The sequence below is a fragment of the Zootoca vivipara genome, chromosome 8 (genome assembly GCF_965207765.1).
Source record: "Zootoca vivipara chromosome 8, rZooViv2.hap1.1, whole genome shotgun sequence".
Taxonomy (NCBI): Eukaryota; Metazoa; Chordata; class Lepidosauria; order Squamata; family Lacertidae; genus Zootoca; species Zootoca vivipara.
Window position 1 is genome coordinate 59,055,108 of NC_142591.1, and position 18,929 is coordinate 59,074,036.

The window sequence follows — 18,929 nt, forward strand, 5'->3', positions numbered from 1 at the left end:
ACAAAAGAAAGAAGATCACTGGTATTAGTTCTTAGCCCCGCCCCCGCCCCAAGCTGTGTTCATAGTCCTTTCTAGCACACCATCTTTGAGTCAGTATCTTACATGAATTTCAATTCTCTCGAACTCAAATTATCAGGTGAAAGCACAAATTGATGCTTTTGCTCTACTGGGTCAGAGGGGAGGGTGGATGTCCTTCTCTCTCTCTCTCTCTCTCTCTCTCACACACACACACACACACACACACAGCCCTTTTGGCAATCACATTAGTGCTTAGTTGTGACAAAGGAAGGGAAACATGGCAGCAGAAATTAAATCAGATAATTATCATCACCTGGATATATAATTGCATCAGAGAGAACAAGAGAGATGTTGAGCCACTTGAAACACATTTTCCCCCTCAGGATTGTATTCTGATCATTTTGCAATTTCTCGACTGCTTATATTTATATTGGCTAGTCTCAGGCCAAGCTTTGCCACTTTCTTATTGTTTCTATATTGTTTAGAGCACTAAAATACTGGAAGACGGTGGTGAATAGGCCATTTCCATTCTTCATTTTAAAAACCCTATGGTTTATACACACTCCATCGAGCTAACAGTTCATTTCACACTGATGGAATAGAGGATAGTGCTGATCCTTCCCACACTCCAATGAGGCCACCTCATAATAAAATTTTATTTCTCCATTGTCACCACTCCGCAGAAGAGGAAAGAACAGGTTCATTCTTGTCCCACATTGGGTTCACAAGAGAATTTCCCCTGTTCCCAAATTTCAGACACATACTGTACATAAGCAAATGAAGCTGTACATTTTCCATTAATGCATTTGGCAGCCATCACACTTTCTCTGCCTTATCATTCTATATTTCTTAACAATGTGGATGTCAAACTTCATATTTTCTCTTCTTATTTTGGAATCTTGCAGTGATGATCCCACATTTACTTTTTTCAGTTATTGGCTACCTGCTATTTTTTTGATATGCATGATAACAAGAAGAGTTGATAAGAGGCAAACCAAAACACATTAAAAAGCAGTGAACTATTGGTGTTAGCAATACACTCATGATGAAATCTGATGCATGTCTACTCAGAGGTAGGTCTCCCTGACCTCCATAGGCCTTACTCACAGGACAATGTACATAGGATTACAGCCAATATACATATAATTCCACTGCATGGGTGCAAAATCAGCTGTAATACTAGGTAATTTTAGTCTAATGTTCTCCCCAGCCTCCTCCTATTAGTACCATAAAACATGTTAAAGTGCATTTGTGCCTGTTTTACAGGTAGCAACAGCCAGAGATTTCAAGACCAATAGGCTTTTCATGTAAGACATTAAGCATTTGACATGGAATGTACCACTGAAAGGAAAGCGAAAGGGGGGGGTAGCAGCATTCAAGAGCCAATTTCCATTTCAAACCGCATTCTGGCACTTTATACTCCATCACCATTGGCAGATCAATATTTAATGCTTGGAGATTCTAGCTCTGCAGGAGTCATGTCAGGGGACCTCTCGAGCCAATCTGCTTGGATAGAGGAGTAATAATTATTCATGGGCTCCTGCCTCTTGCTCTTTCTTTTGCACAGCCCCGCTCTGCTGACTCAGTGCCTTAGTCTTCTCTCTCTCTCTCTCTCCCTCCACTGCTGTAGCTGGACCTCTTTGCCTTCACAACCTCTGAGCGTCTGTACACCTCACAATGGCTAAAACTGCAATGGGTAAGGAAATAGCACCATCTCTTTTGTCTTCATCCTGTATAATAGCTGCTCTATTCTAGAAACCCGCTCTCCGTGGTGCTGACGGAGCGCTGATAATACTAATAATCAAAAATATTGTTTTTATTTCTATTATTCTCCTTGGGTTGTTGTTTTTTTATTTATTTTTTACAGCCAAAACCTGGAAGCAGCTGGGAATTCGAGGGTTCCTTATAAGTCTCTGGTTTACTTTTTAAAAGAACAATTCACTTCGATTGTTTTACACCTCTAGCCACAAATCAGTTCATCCGGAGTATTTAACAGTGCAATCCGATTGCAATCCTAGCGGTCTCGTTTAGTGTTTTGGGTCAGGTAAACCCGAAGCTCCATTTCCAGAGCACTTTTGTGGGACTGGCGTGTGTCAAAAAGGAACAAGTTATTCTGTGTTTTATGCGGAGTTGTTTTCAGCCTCCTAAAATCACGCCCTGCTCATCGCCTGGTGTTTGCAACCGGAGGCGGTGGGAGTTTAGCAGAATGCATTGGGGGAAACTGACCAGTCCTTTTCCACTCGAAATTGGTCGGTCTTTTTGGATTAGATGGAGAGGGCATTAAGTCCAACAATCTTTATTGCGTGAAGAGGAAATGAAGAAGGGGGTTTAAGAATTAGGTTGCGCTGCCTTTGTGTTAAAGATGGACGGTGTGTGTGTGTGTGTTTTCCCCCTTACCCCGTTGTAGGGTGGGGATTTAGGGTTGCGGTCGCCTTGGCTTTCTTTGTGTAAGGCTGCCATGCAGCCGTTGCCCCGGGCGTTCCCGGCGAGAGCGCACCTGCAGAGAGAGCGACGCCACAGACTCCAGCAGCCCGACACAATGCAGAGCGACCCCACCCATATCGCTGTTGGTGCTGCTGCTGCTGCTGCTGCCTAGTCACAGGCGCACTGGGGAATCCTCCCCCTCCCCTGCTTTTTTTCTCTTCCACCCACTCCCAGCGCTCAGCTAGCAAGGAAGAAAAAAGAAGGGGCTGGAGGACAGGAAAGAAAAGCCACTTCGCCCTTTCCAAATTGCAGCTTTTGCTATCAGCATCGGTTTTCCGCTCCCTTCCAGTTGTTTGTTTCTGCAGCAACCTCTCTGATCCCCTTGATCTCTAGAGGCTGGTTCTTTTAGTAGCCAGATTTTTTGGGGGGGGGGGAGAGAGAAAAGTAGGTCACTGGATTACAAACCTCTTCCTTCTCCCCACCCCGCTAGAATTGCCCCACCTGCTGTAATGCCTCCAGCGACCTTGTTTTTATTTTGTCTCGTTGAAAGCAGAAGCAAATCCCCCTCTCCACGCACACACATGTAGACTCAGCAACCCCCCAGCCACACCCCTGCACCGCACCCAGCCTCCCTCCGCATCTGAAAAGCGGCTCATTGCAGTGCTAACCAAGAGCTCTCCAGCAGTCAGGACTGCAGGTCGCGATCATAGCTAGCTGTGTTTTCGGAATTGATACCAAGAAAGGTTATTCTTGGTGTCAGTAAAATCTCCTGATTTATTTAACATCGTTTGGAAGAGTGCCACGGGCTTTCTCTTGCCCCTCTGACCCCTCTTTCCTTCTCCCCTTCTCTCTCTTTCTCTGACTTTTTCGTCTCCATCCCAAAACTGAGTCTGCAATAAAACTGCTTTATGGTGGAGAAAACAGATATTGCAGTGAAGGGCGCGGTGGGTACTGGGGAAGTGAAGAGAGACGGTTTGGCGACCAGCATCACACATCTTGAAATGGCTTTTTAAAATACCCAATTCTTTTCTCCACCTTTTGCAAAAAAATGAAACCAATATATTATAAGGGGGTACCGATCCCCCCCAAAAAAACACACCAACTGACACACAGGCAACTTGGGGAGATGTCATATTTCTTTTTCTTTTTTCCCCTTCCCCCTGGTCCTCCCTCTTGCAAACAAAAGCCTCGTCACCTAGGAATCTTGCTCATTTGCTGCACTCTCACTAGTCCAAAATTAATACGGATGCTCACTGAACCCCACTCCTTAAAGTGGGGCTTCGAGGTGTTCAGTGCTGCAGGAAGCCACTCCAGCTCACTGGCAGAGGGCTTTGTTATTCCAGAGGGAAGGGCATGAGACAGCTGTTTATGCCAATGCAGCCAGACAGGAGTCTGGCCTCATCCCCTTCCCACTCCTCCCCAATGCTGCAATCGGGTAATCAGTATTGATAATTTGTAGTCAGCCAGAGACTGGTCACTGCAGAAGGCCCCTGTTCAGAATTCCATAGCCACAGTCGGCAAGGGATCTTCAGGGTTTGGCAAAAGAGGATTTCATGAATCCAATGCAGGTGAGGTGGCGAAAGTCACTAGCAGCTGCCGATTAACCCTGGTGATTAATAGACCCTTCCTAGTCACTCCACTATTCAGGCCTGCCTTACTTACTTACCAAGGGTATTGTTTGCTAGCATAAATAAATGCAGTGGCTTATTCTTAAAACTCCCTCATGATTAACTGCATTACTGCATAGACAATAACATCTTCATTTTCAGTTTTTTAAAAAATAAAATAAAAAATGGAACTGAAGTCATACGGCTGAAAGAGACCTCTGAGATCATCCTGCCAATTCAGAGATTCATTGCTAAAGCATCCTTGAAAGGAACATAGGAACTAGGAAGCTGCCTTAGACTGAGTTAGACCATTGGTCCATCTAATTCAGCATTGTCTACCCTGACAGGCCGTGGTTCTCAAGTTTTTCAAACAGGGTTCTCTCCCAGCCCTTCATGGAGATGTCAGGGATTGTACACAAGACCTTCTGCATGCAAAGGAGATGGTCTACCAGTGAGCTGCAGCTCTTCCCCCAAAATATTTTGAATACTGTATTAGAGCATGGGAACGAAGGAAATTGTCTTATACTGAGTCCATTGGTCTATCAAACTCAGTATTGTCTACACTGACAAGCCTGGTTTCAGACAATGGTCTTTCCCAGACCCACCTGGAGATGCCTGGGATTGAATGTGGAACCTTCTGCATGCGGAGCAGATGCTCAACCGCTGAGCCATGTCCCAAGGTGGCTGTCCAGCCTCTTTTTCAAAACCTTTGATGAAGGAGAGTTCACCACCTCCTGAGATAGTCTCTTCTGTTGCCAAACGGCTCAAACCATCAGGAGGCTCTTCCTGACGCTTAGTCTGAATCCTGTCTCTTGTAATTTGGGCCCATTGGTTCAGGCCCCACCCTGGGGAGCAACAGAAAACATATTTGCTCCATTGTCTTTGTGGCGGCCCTTCAAATATTTGAAGATAGCTTTTGTATCTCCTCTAAATATCCCTAGTGAAAAACTGCTTATGCAAAACTATTTTGAGTTGTTTACACATTCAAATTTGAAAGAATGTTTTGGTAGCTAAAATATAATCCATCTGTTCCCCCTCCCACTGGGTATGGTTGTAATCTTCTTTCCTCACTGAGGCTCTTTGCCTTTTCTCACTAAAAGATACAGTGATGGGAAAGCTATATCTGTTGAACTTAAGCCTGTAACAGCACCAGAGTTCTAGGGGGGAGGTGGGGTGAATCCTATACCAGTTGCAAAATTAATGATTAATGTCCTAGGGTAGGGAAGTAGAGTTGCTATTCCAGAGGGAACGCAGATATTCAGTCTTCATCTCAGTGTGGGAGAGAAACACTTGGTTCTCATTAAGCTGGAAGGCTGTCAATTATTTTTAAGACAAATAATTGCACTGTGGGATATATACTTCCAAGGAAAATGGATCAATGAATAGATGAAGAACTAGACACTGATTTGACAATAGATGTATAGCATTATTTAATGGTTTAGGCTGACTTTCCATCATACATGGGCCCTGACATCAAGATACCACCTTTCCAAGAACTGCATGAATTCTGGTCATTTCAGCTCAGCACAGAGGTCCTCGCCAGTTACTGTTTTTCAAAGAAATATGTCAAGGGCATATGCTCAGATCTAGAAGCCCTCTCCTACTAAAAGATAGGCCAGAGTGAGCAATGGGTGTTCAGTTGGGAAGTTAAGAAAACCTGTACATGTCAGAGGAATTCTCTTTCTATGTGAAATTACAATAAGGGGGCATCTTGCTGGAATAAGCCCATCTAGTCTGGCATTCTGTAAATGCCTGCAAAACAGGGTGCTGAAATCTGTGGCCCTCCAGATTTTGCAGGACTACAAGTCTCATTATTCTGAAGATTGGCCATGCTGGCTGGGACTGATGGGAGTTTTGAGTTCAAAAATGTGATCTGGAGGATGGCTACTCCTACTGTAAAATCTTACCAGGAAGAGTTGGTGATGGCTATCACCAACTCTTTGTCCCACCATCTGTTAAATTGCACTTAGGGCTAAGGTGCTTACTGTTAATTATGAGCAAATACTCATACTGGGGAAGGAGCCCTAAAATTGGTTGCCCCTTTCTTAGAAAAGTTCACTATCTGCAATCTTGAGACCAGCTAAGCCATTCCTGTTTAATCCACCTTTTATTCTACCATAGAAGCTGGCTGCGATCTTTGATTTGTTAATTACAGTGTTTTTATATCTCATTTTATTTTGTATTGCACTTGTATTTTATGTAATTTTAAAGCCATTGGAAGTTGCCCAATTTTAAGATAAAGGTAGATATAAATTGTTTAAGTAAAAACATGTATAGTTCCTTGTTTTCGAGGAATATTGATTCATATCTGCAGGGGTTTTCTGCGTCTCCCATGACAATTTGTTGCTGCTTTGGTCATGTTTTTCCTATCAAAACCTAACTATACCATTTCTTTTCAAACTGTCACAGCTTTTATTCTAAATCCATCAAGAACAGCCAAATTTAAGCACTTTTTAGTGCCACTGATTTAAATGGGGGAGAGATTTAAGCACATACTTAACACTCACACTGAAATCAATGGAACTTAAAAGAGCTAAGCTCTGACAGAAGCGTGTTCATTGCTCTCCATTCTAAAAGCATCACTAGGTTATGACACATGATGCTAGACAACCACATGCTTAAGTGCCTAGACATATACAGGCTAATGGATTGTGTCTCATCTACCAGCATCATTAATGTGAATTTATTAGAATATTGGGTTTAATGTGGGGAAATGTCTTAGGCCATAACCCTCAAACCATATCTTCAACACTTCAGCTTTATTTCATGGTTTGATTTCCAAATCATAGCCAGCTTGACAAAAATGTGCTGATCACTGTAATTAATGTGTCGCTTGCACAAAATAGTAGGGCAGAATTTGGCCTAAAACGGAACAAGAATGCTATTATTTTTCTCAGAATGTCCACCATTCTTTGGTATGCATGCTTATGTTGTTCAACTTGATTTTTAAAGACTAGTAACTCAGTCTTCAGAAAGTGTCAAGGAGTTCATGTTGCCAAATTTATAGGAAGCTGCTCTCTTGATAAAAAAATAAGAACATCATGATCCAAAGCCAGTACACACTTCTGAATATAATTGTCTATATCATTAATACAACAACAACAAGAAGAAGAAGAACAACAACAACAACATGTATAACTGAGGATTAGAGAGTATGTATAGTCCTAAAATCTCTATTGGCTTGTTGTGGTCTCTGGAATCCAGAAGCTGTGTCACATGGCAAGGCCAGAGAAGTCTCAGATACATAGCTGTTACCGGTTTCCATAATCCCCCCCCCATCTTTATACAATTCTGTACTAAAATTTGAAATGTGTTTCTGTCTGAGTTATAAGCAGTTGCAAGTTGTGTTTGTAATGTTTCCTTGCGATTTATATCAGGGTTGGGGAACCTGTGGCCCTACTAATGTTGCTGAACAACAGCTCCCATCATCCCTAGCCATTGGCCATGCTTGCTGGGGCTGATGGGAGTTTGTAGTTCAGCAACATCTAGTGGTCCACAGGTTCCCCTGATTTATACAGTACTTTATTAGATTTCTGCCTTGGCATTCCTTCAAGCCACTCATAACAGAGAACAAACCCTGTTTGCATTTATCCTGGGCAGGGGCAAGGATCATCTATTTAAACACATATCTGCTCCATTCCCAGAGAAAATGAGATGGTCCGCATTTAAAGGAGCATTATAAAGTGGTTCTCCAACTCTCCTCTACATCAGGGGTAGCCAATGTGGTACTCTTGAGAGGTTGTGGGACATCGGCTTCCATGAGCCCCAGCTAGCATAGCCCATAGTTTGGGATGGTGGAGTCTAACAATATATGATGTACACATACTGCAGGGGGATCTTCCTCTGTTGAGCTCAGATATTGGAAATGAGCTTGACTATGGGAAGAAAGCATATTGAGAGAGGGATTGTAGAAAGGTATGTGGCAGTCAGAGTGAGGCTCCTACATTCCTTACCCAATGAGATGTTTTGCTTTAAAAAATCATATCTACACAGCCATATTATTTTTCTAAATAAATTTTAAAAATTGTCCAATAGCACCTTATAGACCAACTAAGTTTGTTCTGGGTATACGTTTTCGTGTGCATGCACACTTCTTCATGCACACAAAAACTTATACCCAGAACAAGCTTAGTTGGTCTCTAAGGTTCTACTGGACAATTTTTTAATTTATTTCGACTGCGTCAGACCAACACGGCTGCCTACTTGAATATTATTTTTCTGTGCAACTGGGACATGGGTCTGGTGCCATAACATCTGAAGGGAGTCATAATGGCAGGCCCATAGACACCCAATGAATTTTGTGGCAAAAAGTAGGAATTTGAACCAGAGTCCTACACTTTGTACACTACCCTAGCGGTGTCACACTAGTTCACCATCCATTTGATTATTTTCCTCCAAAATAAATGCTTCAAAGATGCTGCCTAATGAAACAAAAGCAGTCTGTCTCTATATAAAATCAAGCCCATCCAATATATATATATATATATACACATTTATAATATAACTATAAAACAAATTTTAGTACCGTAGTAGTAGTATTTATTAAATTTGTTAGTCACTTTATCTTACCCAAGGCAACCCAAAGGGACTTACAACAGCAATAATAGTAATAAGCAAAAAGAGGGTTCAACATTCCTCACTATAATTCAGACTTCCACTCTTTGCATCTGATTGGGGCAGACAGATGATTAAAGACACAGGTCTGTGACTATTCTTTTGGACCACCACATATCCCATAGGAATCATGTCGAACAAAAGCAAACTGGCAACAAATTAATGAGGATGTTGGAATGACCCATGCTGAAATCTGGAGATAGGCTCATTTGATCTGTGAAGCCAAATACATTCTTGTTGTTGACTTTACCCAACATGGCATCCAAGTTCTTTAGAAACACTACATTGAAAAGTTATGTATTCAAGGAAGAAAATATTTAGGTATCATAATATGATGTCCACAATCATAATCACAACCACCTGTGATCTTCAATGTGTTGTTGGACTACACAGGATAGTGGCCCCTAGTCAACATTAAGTGGTAGCAGCTGTCCAGAGTTTTACACAAGAGTCTTTCTTTCTGTTGGTCAATGGCCCAAGAGAAACCTCTGAAATTACAGATCAGGTCAACTAGCAGTTGGACTGCTCTACACTTTCAAAGCTCTTCTCCCGTGGTTGCCATATCTCTTGCTCTCCTCCCTGCAACCCTCCTGCCCACCTCTGCTAGAACAAGCTATGGCAGGCCACATCAGGCCCATGGCCTAGAGGTCATAGATAATGGAACATAAAATTCCCCATATACCTTAAGGAGCATCTCCACCCCATCGTTCAGCACAGACACTGAGGTCCAGCTTCAAGGGCCTTCTGGCAGTTCCCTCACTGTGAGAAGTGAGGTTACAGGGCACCAGGCCCTGTGGAACGCCCTCCCATCAGATATCAAGGAAATAAACAACTATCTGAATTTTAGAAGACATCTGAAGGCAGCCCTGTTTAGGCAAGTGTTTAACGTTCGATGTTTTATTATGCTGTTAATTCTGTTGGGAGCCACCCAGAGTGGCTAGGGAAACCCAGCTGGATGGGCGGGGTATAAATAATAAAATTATTATTATTATTAACAATACCTATACCAAAGCACCTGCATTTCTCAAAATATGCAAAACCTGTGCACATAGTTGACTGTGGGTATGAGTGTGTGTACTGTGGAAAGCAAAATGTCTTATTGTATCACTTCCAGCTCTGAAAGCAGTTAATGCTCATCTCCAGACACTACTTTAGAGCCAAGTCACATAGTTCTGCTTACACAAGCTTAATGTTAAACTCTCTCACATTATACACTGTGCATGTAAGGGCTGGTATACCCATTCCTGCTTTGCTGCTTCAGGCTGAACTATGGACCTTTCTGACGAACCATATTTTGGTAGGATGTAGAATTATGATTATAAGCTTTTATATCCTGCTCACATGACAGCCTGAAGTATATGCATGATTCTAAGCCAGCCATTTTCAAAGCTGATAAGAATTTTTTTTGTTAGGATATCTTAGGGCAATCCGAAAACAGAACCAAGATTTATTTTAATTTCACCCTGTGCCAATTCTTACATTTGATATTGATTGTGCAGCTGTGTCAGAACACAATAGAATTTGTGGGAGCAGAAAAGTGACATTAATAATTACTATTTTGAGTTTTGGATTAATATTTTCATGCAATATACTGAAAATGACATTTGAAGATTATGCCATATTATGAGGATTATTTTCTTAAAAATAAGTAGCTCTTTCAGTCATCTGGTTTTTTAATGGTACTATTAAATACAAGTATTTTTACTTGATCTATTCAGCTTAATTTGCAAAGACTGCTTTTAAAGGTTGTATTCCAATCAACCATAACTAAAATGGATTTCTGAGATAATTGTCATGAGAAGAACAAAACTAAAAGCAGAAAATTGCTAGGAACATATCAAAGACTTTAATGTGACTCAGATAAAAATGGCAGTGCTGCCGTCCATGGCACACACCCAATTTCAGTAATTGTATATATAACAATTATCAGTTCATCTTTAGCTGATTCCAGTGAAAGTTTCCTTATTTATCTAAAACACTCACATATATATTGTAATTGTCCTGAAGTATTTCAGTTAGGATGAGCGCTTGAGATGGATGAATCTGACAAAGCACTATTTAAACTTTAGGCTGCGTTAACAGGGTGATCCTATGTTCTCAGAAGTAAGGCCCACTTAATTGAATGTGACTAGCTAGCCTATGTGTATCTACTGAGAAGGAAATATCACTAAATTCAGTGGGACATACTCCAGTGGAAAGGGGGCATTAGATTGCTCCCAATTCTTGCTAAGGTATTTTCTTCCCCTCCTACTTCCCTTCCTATTGGTGTTGCTTCAGTCTGTACCTTTATTTTCTGCTCCTAGTGGTAACCAACCACTGTTTCATAGAATCATAGAGTTGGAAGAGACCACAAGGGCCATCCAGTCCAACCCCCTGCCAAGCAGGAAACACCATCAAAGCATTCCTGACAGATGGCTGTCAAGCCTCCGCTTAAAGACCTCCAAGGAAGGAGACTCCACCACACTCCTTGGCAGCAAATTCCACTGTCGAACAGTTCTTCCTAATGTTTAGGTGGAATCTTCTTTCTTGTAGCTTGAATCCATTGCTCCGTGTCCGTTTCTCTGGAGCAGCAGAAAACAACCTTTCACCCTCTTCTATATGACATCCTTTTATATATTTGAACATGGCTATCATATCACCCCTTAACCTTCTCTTCTTCAGGCTAAACATGCCCTTTGGTTTGGCTGAGCAAATTTTCTAAGTGTGGGTGTTTTAAGAATCTGGTCCATTAGGGCAAATGGGGCACCTCCCCGCCAGTCTGCCCTCAACCAAATCCTAACTGCCTGTCTTCTTGCTTACTACCAATCGGGGAGTTGGGGAGTGGCACAGCCTCTCCGTTTCTTCCTCCTTGCTGTTGTAGAACTCAGCAGGGATTAGGATGGAGGCAAAGTTAGTTGGCTGTGCCTTGTCATTGTCTCTGGTTCTGCCTTCTCTGGGGCTCCTTGCCTTCTGCCTTACATGTTTTGTTTTGTTTATTCATTAAATGTGTGCACTGCCCTCCATCCACAGTTCTCAGGGTGGTTCACAACATAAAAACACAATATAAAAGCACAAAATACATGATAAAAAATAAAAAAACCACAAACCAATAATCACTGCTCTCTCCCACCCTTATCTAAGGGGTTCCAGCTCCCAACAAATACCACTACGGTTTTGAAACATGGTACCCAGTGCCCTGCTTACCACTTACGACTTTATCTATTTAAAAACATTTTACAAGTTGTTTTGAAGAGCTCAAGGCAACTTCTACCAAAGACAAAGTTATTGTCCAAACACTAAGAAAGGGTACCTCAACACAGCCCCCCACTAAAAATTCATTACAGTACAGTAGACACATACAGTAACTGTAACCAAGAACCATCAGCAGCAAGAGATGTTTCTTTACATGCTTTATCTCAGAGGTAGCAAAAAAAGCAAGACAAAGTCAAAGCATTAGACATGCCCATTCTAGTATGGTCCTCATGTATCTGTCTAAGGATCTGTGCTACATGTAGCATTCTAGGACAGGCATAGGCAAACTCGGCCCTCCAGATGTTTTGGGACTACAACTCCCATCATCCCTGACCACTGGTCCTGTTAGCTAGGGATGGTGGGAGTTGCAGTCCCAACACATCTGGAGGGCCGAGTTTGCCTATGCCTGTTCTAGGGGGTCACCAACCTTTCGAGGCAAGTGAGCACATTTGGCTTTTGAGCAAGGGCCATGGGCGTCAGTCACAAAATGGCTGCTGTGCGGTGTCTGACATAACACAAAATGGCTGCCACATCTAAAAGAGCAGAGAAAGAGGCAGAAACACAAAATGATGCAGACATACCTCCCCTGTGTCATGCACTGTGGATTTTTGAGAGGATATTTACAGAGGCCTTTTGTAAGGGCCATAGGACATATTTGTACTGGCTCCTTTCAATTTTTTACACTTCTCATGAGTAGGCATGTGATCATTACAAAACATGCAAGCTAGGGCTTAGTATTCATATTAATATGGTATTCACTAAATATATTGTCTCTGTTACAGATAGAAGACCATACAAGCTTCCAGTAAATCACCAAAACAAATTAACCAGGTGAATAGAGGCTGTTAGTAGTAGCAGGAGGAGGAGGAGATATGCAAGACTAATAAACATCCCTAAGCAGCAACTCAAAGATATGGGTAGCCCAACTGAACATTCAACCAAATAGCCCTAATTTTAAGAAGCATTTAAAAATAGCTATCCAAAAATGTTTGCTTCATACAAAAGCAATTCTGGTTCTTCCTTCACATTCTCTACAACACTATACAGTATCTCTATAGCATCATGCCAATTTATATCAGAAGTACACCTAACTTTTAACATTGTGGGTTATATTCAGAGTTACCTTCCATGAATAGAAAGACTTTGTCCATTTCCAGAAGGGACCTAAGTCCAGTGGAGACCAGTAATGTAGTGGCAAAATTTAAAATGCAGGGTCCCTTCTTGATAAGTCACAGCCATGTCTCCTCAGAACCATGCCCCCTCACAGCCATGCCCCTTTTAAGATTATATAATAATAATAATAATAATAATAATAATAATAATAATAATAATAATTATTATTATTATTATTAGGGGTGCATCTCAGTGATCAATGCTGGGATCTCCAAGTGTTGCCTTTCAGCTAGATCTGCTATTTTATGCATGCATACATGGGCAAATGATTTGGAGTGCTCCAGTACCTTATTTTGGAATGACTTTAGCTGTGTTTTCCTTGAAGTTCCATTGTACGTAATAGCATTTGTACACCATTCTCTTGACACCGAAGCGCCCTGTGTTTTCTATGTTCCTAAATGCTTAGTTTGGGAGCATACAGATAAACTCCTCCTTGGTGTTGTTCCCACTTGCCTCCTATACATAGCTGCCAAGTTATCCCCCTTTTTAAGGGATTTTCCCTTATGCTGAATAGGCTTCCTCGCGAGAAAAGGGAAAACTTGGCAGCTATGCTCCTATAGAGTGACCCTAGGAGCCAATCCTCTGGCTGACCCATCTCCTTTCACTCTGATTGGCTCCAATCATTGGCTTAAAAAAAAACCTCCCATTTCATGATGAATGGACAGCTCTAGGACATTGGAGACAAGGTCTCCGCTGGGACCCTGCTGCAAATACTGTATACGGTTGTAATGGGTCTTTGACTCACCAATCCCTTATGATCCCAGACCACTACACCTCTTGTGGAAGCTCCACCTGAAACAAGGGGAAGGAAGTGATTTTGACTGACTCATCCATCTTCTTCCAGCCAGCTTCAACATGGTACCAGAGGGGCTCCTCCAATCCACTGAAACAGATATTTAGGGGCCGCAGGAGGGAAAAATCCACAAAAACCAGCTTCCCACCACTTCTTAACATGGGAGAAAATGAGACCTCTGGATTGAGTCCAGTAATAATATATAATAAGATTGTTGGTAATAGTTCAATCTCATGTTGACTAGGCTGGCTGGCTAGTTAGCAGTACGTATTTTGGAGACAGTCTTATATTAGCAAGGAATCAGCAAATTTCCTCTTTTCAATGTTTAAATTTTAAAATATGAGATTTCCAAAGGAATATTTTTGAATGGAGAATATTACTTCAGAATTTTGAGTGGTTTGGTATTGTTAGTACCTATTGGTTGTTTTGTTTTTGGAAGCTGTCAAATAGAAAAAGCTGCCAGCTCTCTAATACCGAATTCATTTACTTAGTTAAATGCCATTGCATACTATTCAGCAACATCAAGTACTGTCAAAAAACTATTACATGCCAACTATCAAGTACTGCCAGGTGCTAGATATCCTTGCATATTACTAAACCATAGACTTGTGTTTTTAAAACTATTGTACACCAGTTCCAAGATACTAAATATAATTGTGTGTCATCCATCAAGTACTCTCAAATGCTAAACTAAGCCTACACAGCTTGGGATCGCTCCCTCCAAGCTAAATGCGGCCCTATAACCCCCACCAGGGATTTGATCAACCCCCAGGTTCTGCTGCCTGCTTGGGAGTGTAAAAACACTGGGGTGGGGGTAGTGCTAAGCAACTGTCATGCAGGCATATATGAGATGGCAGGTAGCCTCCATTCAGCTTGCCTGACCTCAAAATTGCATGCAGACTGTATTTTGTACTATTTCCTATCAGCTATCAAAAAGCAGCAGGAGCTTGATAACACCTCTTTTGCAAATCTTGTAGGAGCAATGGAGGTTTTCTAGACCTCTGGTGAGGCAGCACATATAGATGGATCACAAACTGTGTTGCCCTGATTTAGGAGCTCTTGAGTAGAATTTAGTCATCATATCTTCTGTCTTGGGGCACTATTTTTAGGGAGAACCTAGGCTTTATTAAGCTGTTTTGGCACAGGCTGAAGAAAGGGTGTGGAAAGTTTTTCAGCCAATGTTTCATTTCCTTTGGCTAACTTCCTGGGGGCGGGGGGTACCACATGCTAGTGGGAGGCAGAGCCTGAGGCAAAAGTAAGCAGGTCACTGATTGTGAATTTTACCTTTGTGCAGTAGGCTGGTTTCCACCCATGCATGCACATATCTGTATCCTCCATCCAGGCAGGTAAAAGGCCTTATCAGATTTCAGGGACACATTCCAGTCAGGCAAAAACACTTGAGGAGAAGGTGCAGCCAGGCTGGTCGTGGAGAAGCGTGGTCTGGGAAGAGCAGACAGAGCGGCTTGGCCACCCAGCCTGAGATACCTGGTCTCTGGGTTAGAGTAAAGTAAGCTGAAGTCTTAATTCACTCCAAAATGTGGCAAACTTCTACAGTGAATTCTTTTGTGATCCTTTGAATGGGCATCTACCACCCTGGCTCTATTCAGAATTAGTTCAGTATTTATGAACATTCTCTGCAGATTCTTAGAAAGTCCTTTAACTCATACAGCTGACAAATGCAAGTTGGTGCTTCTTTAAGAAGCCACTGCCAAGCAGTGTAGACTCAAGCCCCAAATATCTGAAAGACCACCTACTTCTCTAAAGATCCTCTTGGGTACTGAGATTGGCAGATGGGGTCCTCTTGGTAGTTCCTCCACCCTCAGAGGTTTGGGGTGGTGGCCTGGGAATGGGCATTCCTCTGTGGTGGCCCCCAAGTTGTGGAATTCCCTCCCCACAGAACTGGGTCTGGCACCTTCATTATACAGCTTCCAGAGTATGCTGGAAACACACCTCTTTTCGCTGGTTTTTGACTCCTGGAGTACTGTATATATATTTTAGGACCCATCTTATTTTTTGTGGTTGTAAGTTGTTTAAAACTTTTTTTAATATTGTGTTTTAATGTTTACATTTACATTTACGTTTAATATTGTGTTTTAATGTTTACACCTTTACATACATAAGCCCTGGGGACATTGCAATCTAGATAAATTTGTACTTAACTACTTAATTATGAGGTCGCAGGTGGTGCTGTGGGTTAAAGCACAGAGCCTAGAGCTTGCTGATCAGAAGGTCGGCGGTTCGAATCCCTGTGACGGGGTGAGCTCCCGTTGCTTGGTCCCAGCTCCTGCCAACCTAGCAGTTCGAAAGCACGTCAAAGTGCAAGTAGATAAATAGGGACCGCTCTGGCGGGAAGGTAAATGGCATTTCTGTGCACTGCTCTGGTTTGCCAGAAGCGGCTTTGTCATGCTGGCCACATGACCTGGAAGCTGTACGCCGGCTCCCTCGGCCAATAACGCGAGATGAGCACCGCAACCCCAGAGTCGCTCACGACTGGACCTAATGGTCAGGGGTCCCTTTACCTTTACTTAATTATGGGCACTGGTGATGTCTTTACCTCAAGCCAGTTTAAGAGTCTTTCCCTCTCTTCAGCGAACCCTAGGGGCTGTAGTCCTAAAGCAGGAACTAGGAATCTCTAACAGGGAATTGTCAGCATCTTCAGTAAACTACAATACCTAGGATTCTTTGAGAAAAGCCATGGCGACAGTTAAAGGGATAAGCTTGCAGTATAAAAATGCCAGCTGTATTCCATTCTGATTGTCATCAAGATAACATATGCAAATTCATGCTGATATGCCAGCAAGAGACTCAGCAAAAGGGTCTCAGCGAACAGTTGCTTTCATGTATTGCTTTTGTTTGCTTCTAATTGATTCACTTGCAGTTGTTTTGTAATTGTATATGTTCTACGATTCTATGTATTTACCAACTTCTGATTAAAGTCAGCCTATCACAGGCTACAGTTAACATATCATAGCCTTAGGAGAACAGCACCCGTGCTTCTCTGTTTAAATAACAGATGAGATGCTTAGTGTTAATAAGATGTAAATCACTTGCCTAGTCTGCAGCCAACACCTTTACATACATACAATTCTATCCCATGTATCTTCAAGAAATTCAGGTATCAGTCAGTACCTGAGAGTGAAAAAAGGCATTGACTAAGAGTGGACTTCTTTGAGAACTATGGATGCTTCTTCCAATTACCGTAGCACAGGGTGGTACCTACGGATTCATCACAACTTTTATGATGTAGATTAGGCTGACAAAGTAACTGGACAAATGTAACCAAGTGAAAGCTACCCATGCAAGGTAATCAGGTTCCAGACTTGTGGAGCAGCCACCAAACAAGGCTCCTCTGTGCTCCCTTGTGTTGTTGTGGACTTGGACTTGTTGCATAAAGAGCCTGATGTCTGGGACTACAAGTATCAACTATCTTCTCCAATCTCTTGGACAGCTTTCATCCTGATATTTAGAAATGGATAACGAACAACAGTTTGCTGCCAGGATTCTCAAAACAGCCTAAGAAGAGTGCCTAGAGCAGTATTCTGGTTTCCAGCAATTTGCAACCAGAATGCCTCAGGGGATTATTGTTCATTCCTACCATCAGAGGTTGACCACCTTTTGAAATTTCTGCTGCTTTTCAATCCTTGATTGCTGCATAATTGCCTTGCTGATTTAAGAAGCAGCTTGAGTCCTTTGCTAGCGTTCACTTCGATCACATAAGGAAAACCATGCAAAGAAGGGGAGAGGCAGCCCCGCAAGCTCTGCCCCACCTATGCTGCATCACATCTGCACTGAAGGACATTCTTCCAAAGTGAGGAGGCTCTTCCTCTCATGGAAACTCCCAAGTCACACCTATAACTCCATAGGCAGAGGAGGCTCCTGATTTCAGAAGAATGACCTTCAAGGGGAGGTCATGTGCTGGAGAACATGACATAGGTCATAGGATAAACCCTGCAGCTGGATCAAACCAAGGACCCATCTAGCTCAACACTCACTTCTCACAGTGGCCAACCAGATGCCATTGGAGAGCCCTAAGCAGAACCTGAGCTCAAGAACACTCACCTCCCCACCTGCCACCTTCAGCAACTGATTCTTCAGAACCATGCTATTTCTGCCAGCATAGGGAGCAAAAAGACTTGCCAAATGCATGATTTATTTATATATTTTATTTGTGAATCGGTTCCCATGAGGCATCTTGAAGCAATTTGCAATATCATTGTAAAGCAATTTACGAGATAATTATGTATTTGCCAACAGGATTCCTTGCCGGCCCTACACCATAAGGTCCCAGGGCAGGTTATAAAATACAATATTCATTGCACAAGTGAATTGAAGGCCTGAACAGGCTTTTGGTGCCCCCCGGGGGCAAGGACAGCACAGAATTACAGTCCTTTTAGCTTTTTTTTTTGCTCTTTACCCTGCTTGACTGAAATGTAAGTAAATTCATTGTTTAAAGGATGCCTGGGCACATTTGATTCCCCCCTCCCTTTTTTAAAATTGATATCTATCTGGATGCAAATGCTAGGCTGCAGAGTCCCATGCCCTCTCAGTCACATCAAAAGCCAGTGCAAGAGCCCTTGCTTTCCTCTGGTGGAAAATAAAAGGCACAATTAAAATTTCATTTTGCATTAGTGTTTGCATTCGCTCAGCAAAACCGACACATTAACTCATGTTTGAGAAGCGAACATAACAATAATGAGTCTAGGAATGGATTCTCTGTAGCTTGTTCAAACAGAACTGCAGGAATGAAGATACTGTAAAATGGCAATTTCAGGCCTTTGGGGATATTATTATCTTTTGGCATCGGTAAGCAAGCAATATTAGTATTACCTCAAGATCAAATCCTGTAAGTGCAGCACAAATAATTCAGCTTGGCAAGGGGTCAACATGGAAATAACAGAATGGCATATCAATCAGATCTCTATCCAGTGGTTTTTTAGGCATCCAAAAGAAGAAGTACAATGCCCATATACCTGTGCTTATTTTTTGCAACCTTATAAGCATCATAAATCCAGTCCCTTAACTATTCATTGTTAAGCACCCACCTGATCACTATGGCTTCTTTGGTCATT

General features: G+C 42.2%; 1 protein-coding gene across 1 annotated transcript in view; it reads left to right on the forward strand.

The window, feature by feature from the left end:
* Positions 1-1,369: 1,369 nt before the first annotated feature.
* The window catches only part of STMN2 (stathmin 2), a 37,240-nt gene continuing 19,680 nt past the window's right edge, over positions 1,370-18,929 (forward strand). Inside the window, exon 1 of the mRNA XM_035126226.3 lies at positions 1,370-1,714. Within this exon, the coding sequence (XP_034982117.1) occupies positions 1,696-1,714 (19 nt within the window). The 5' untranslated portion in view covers positions 1,370-1,695. The remainder of the gene's footprint in view (positions 1,715-18,929) is intronic.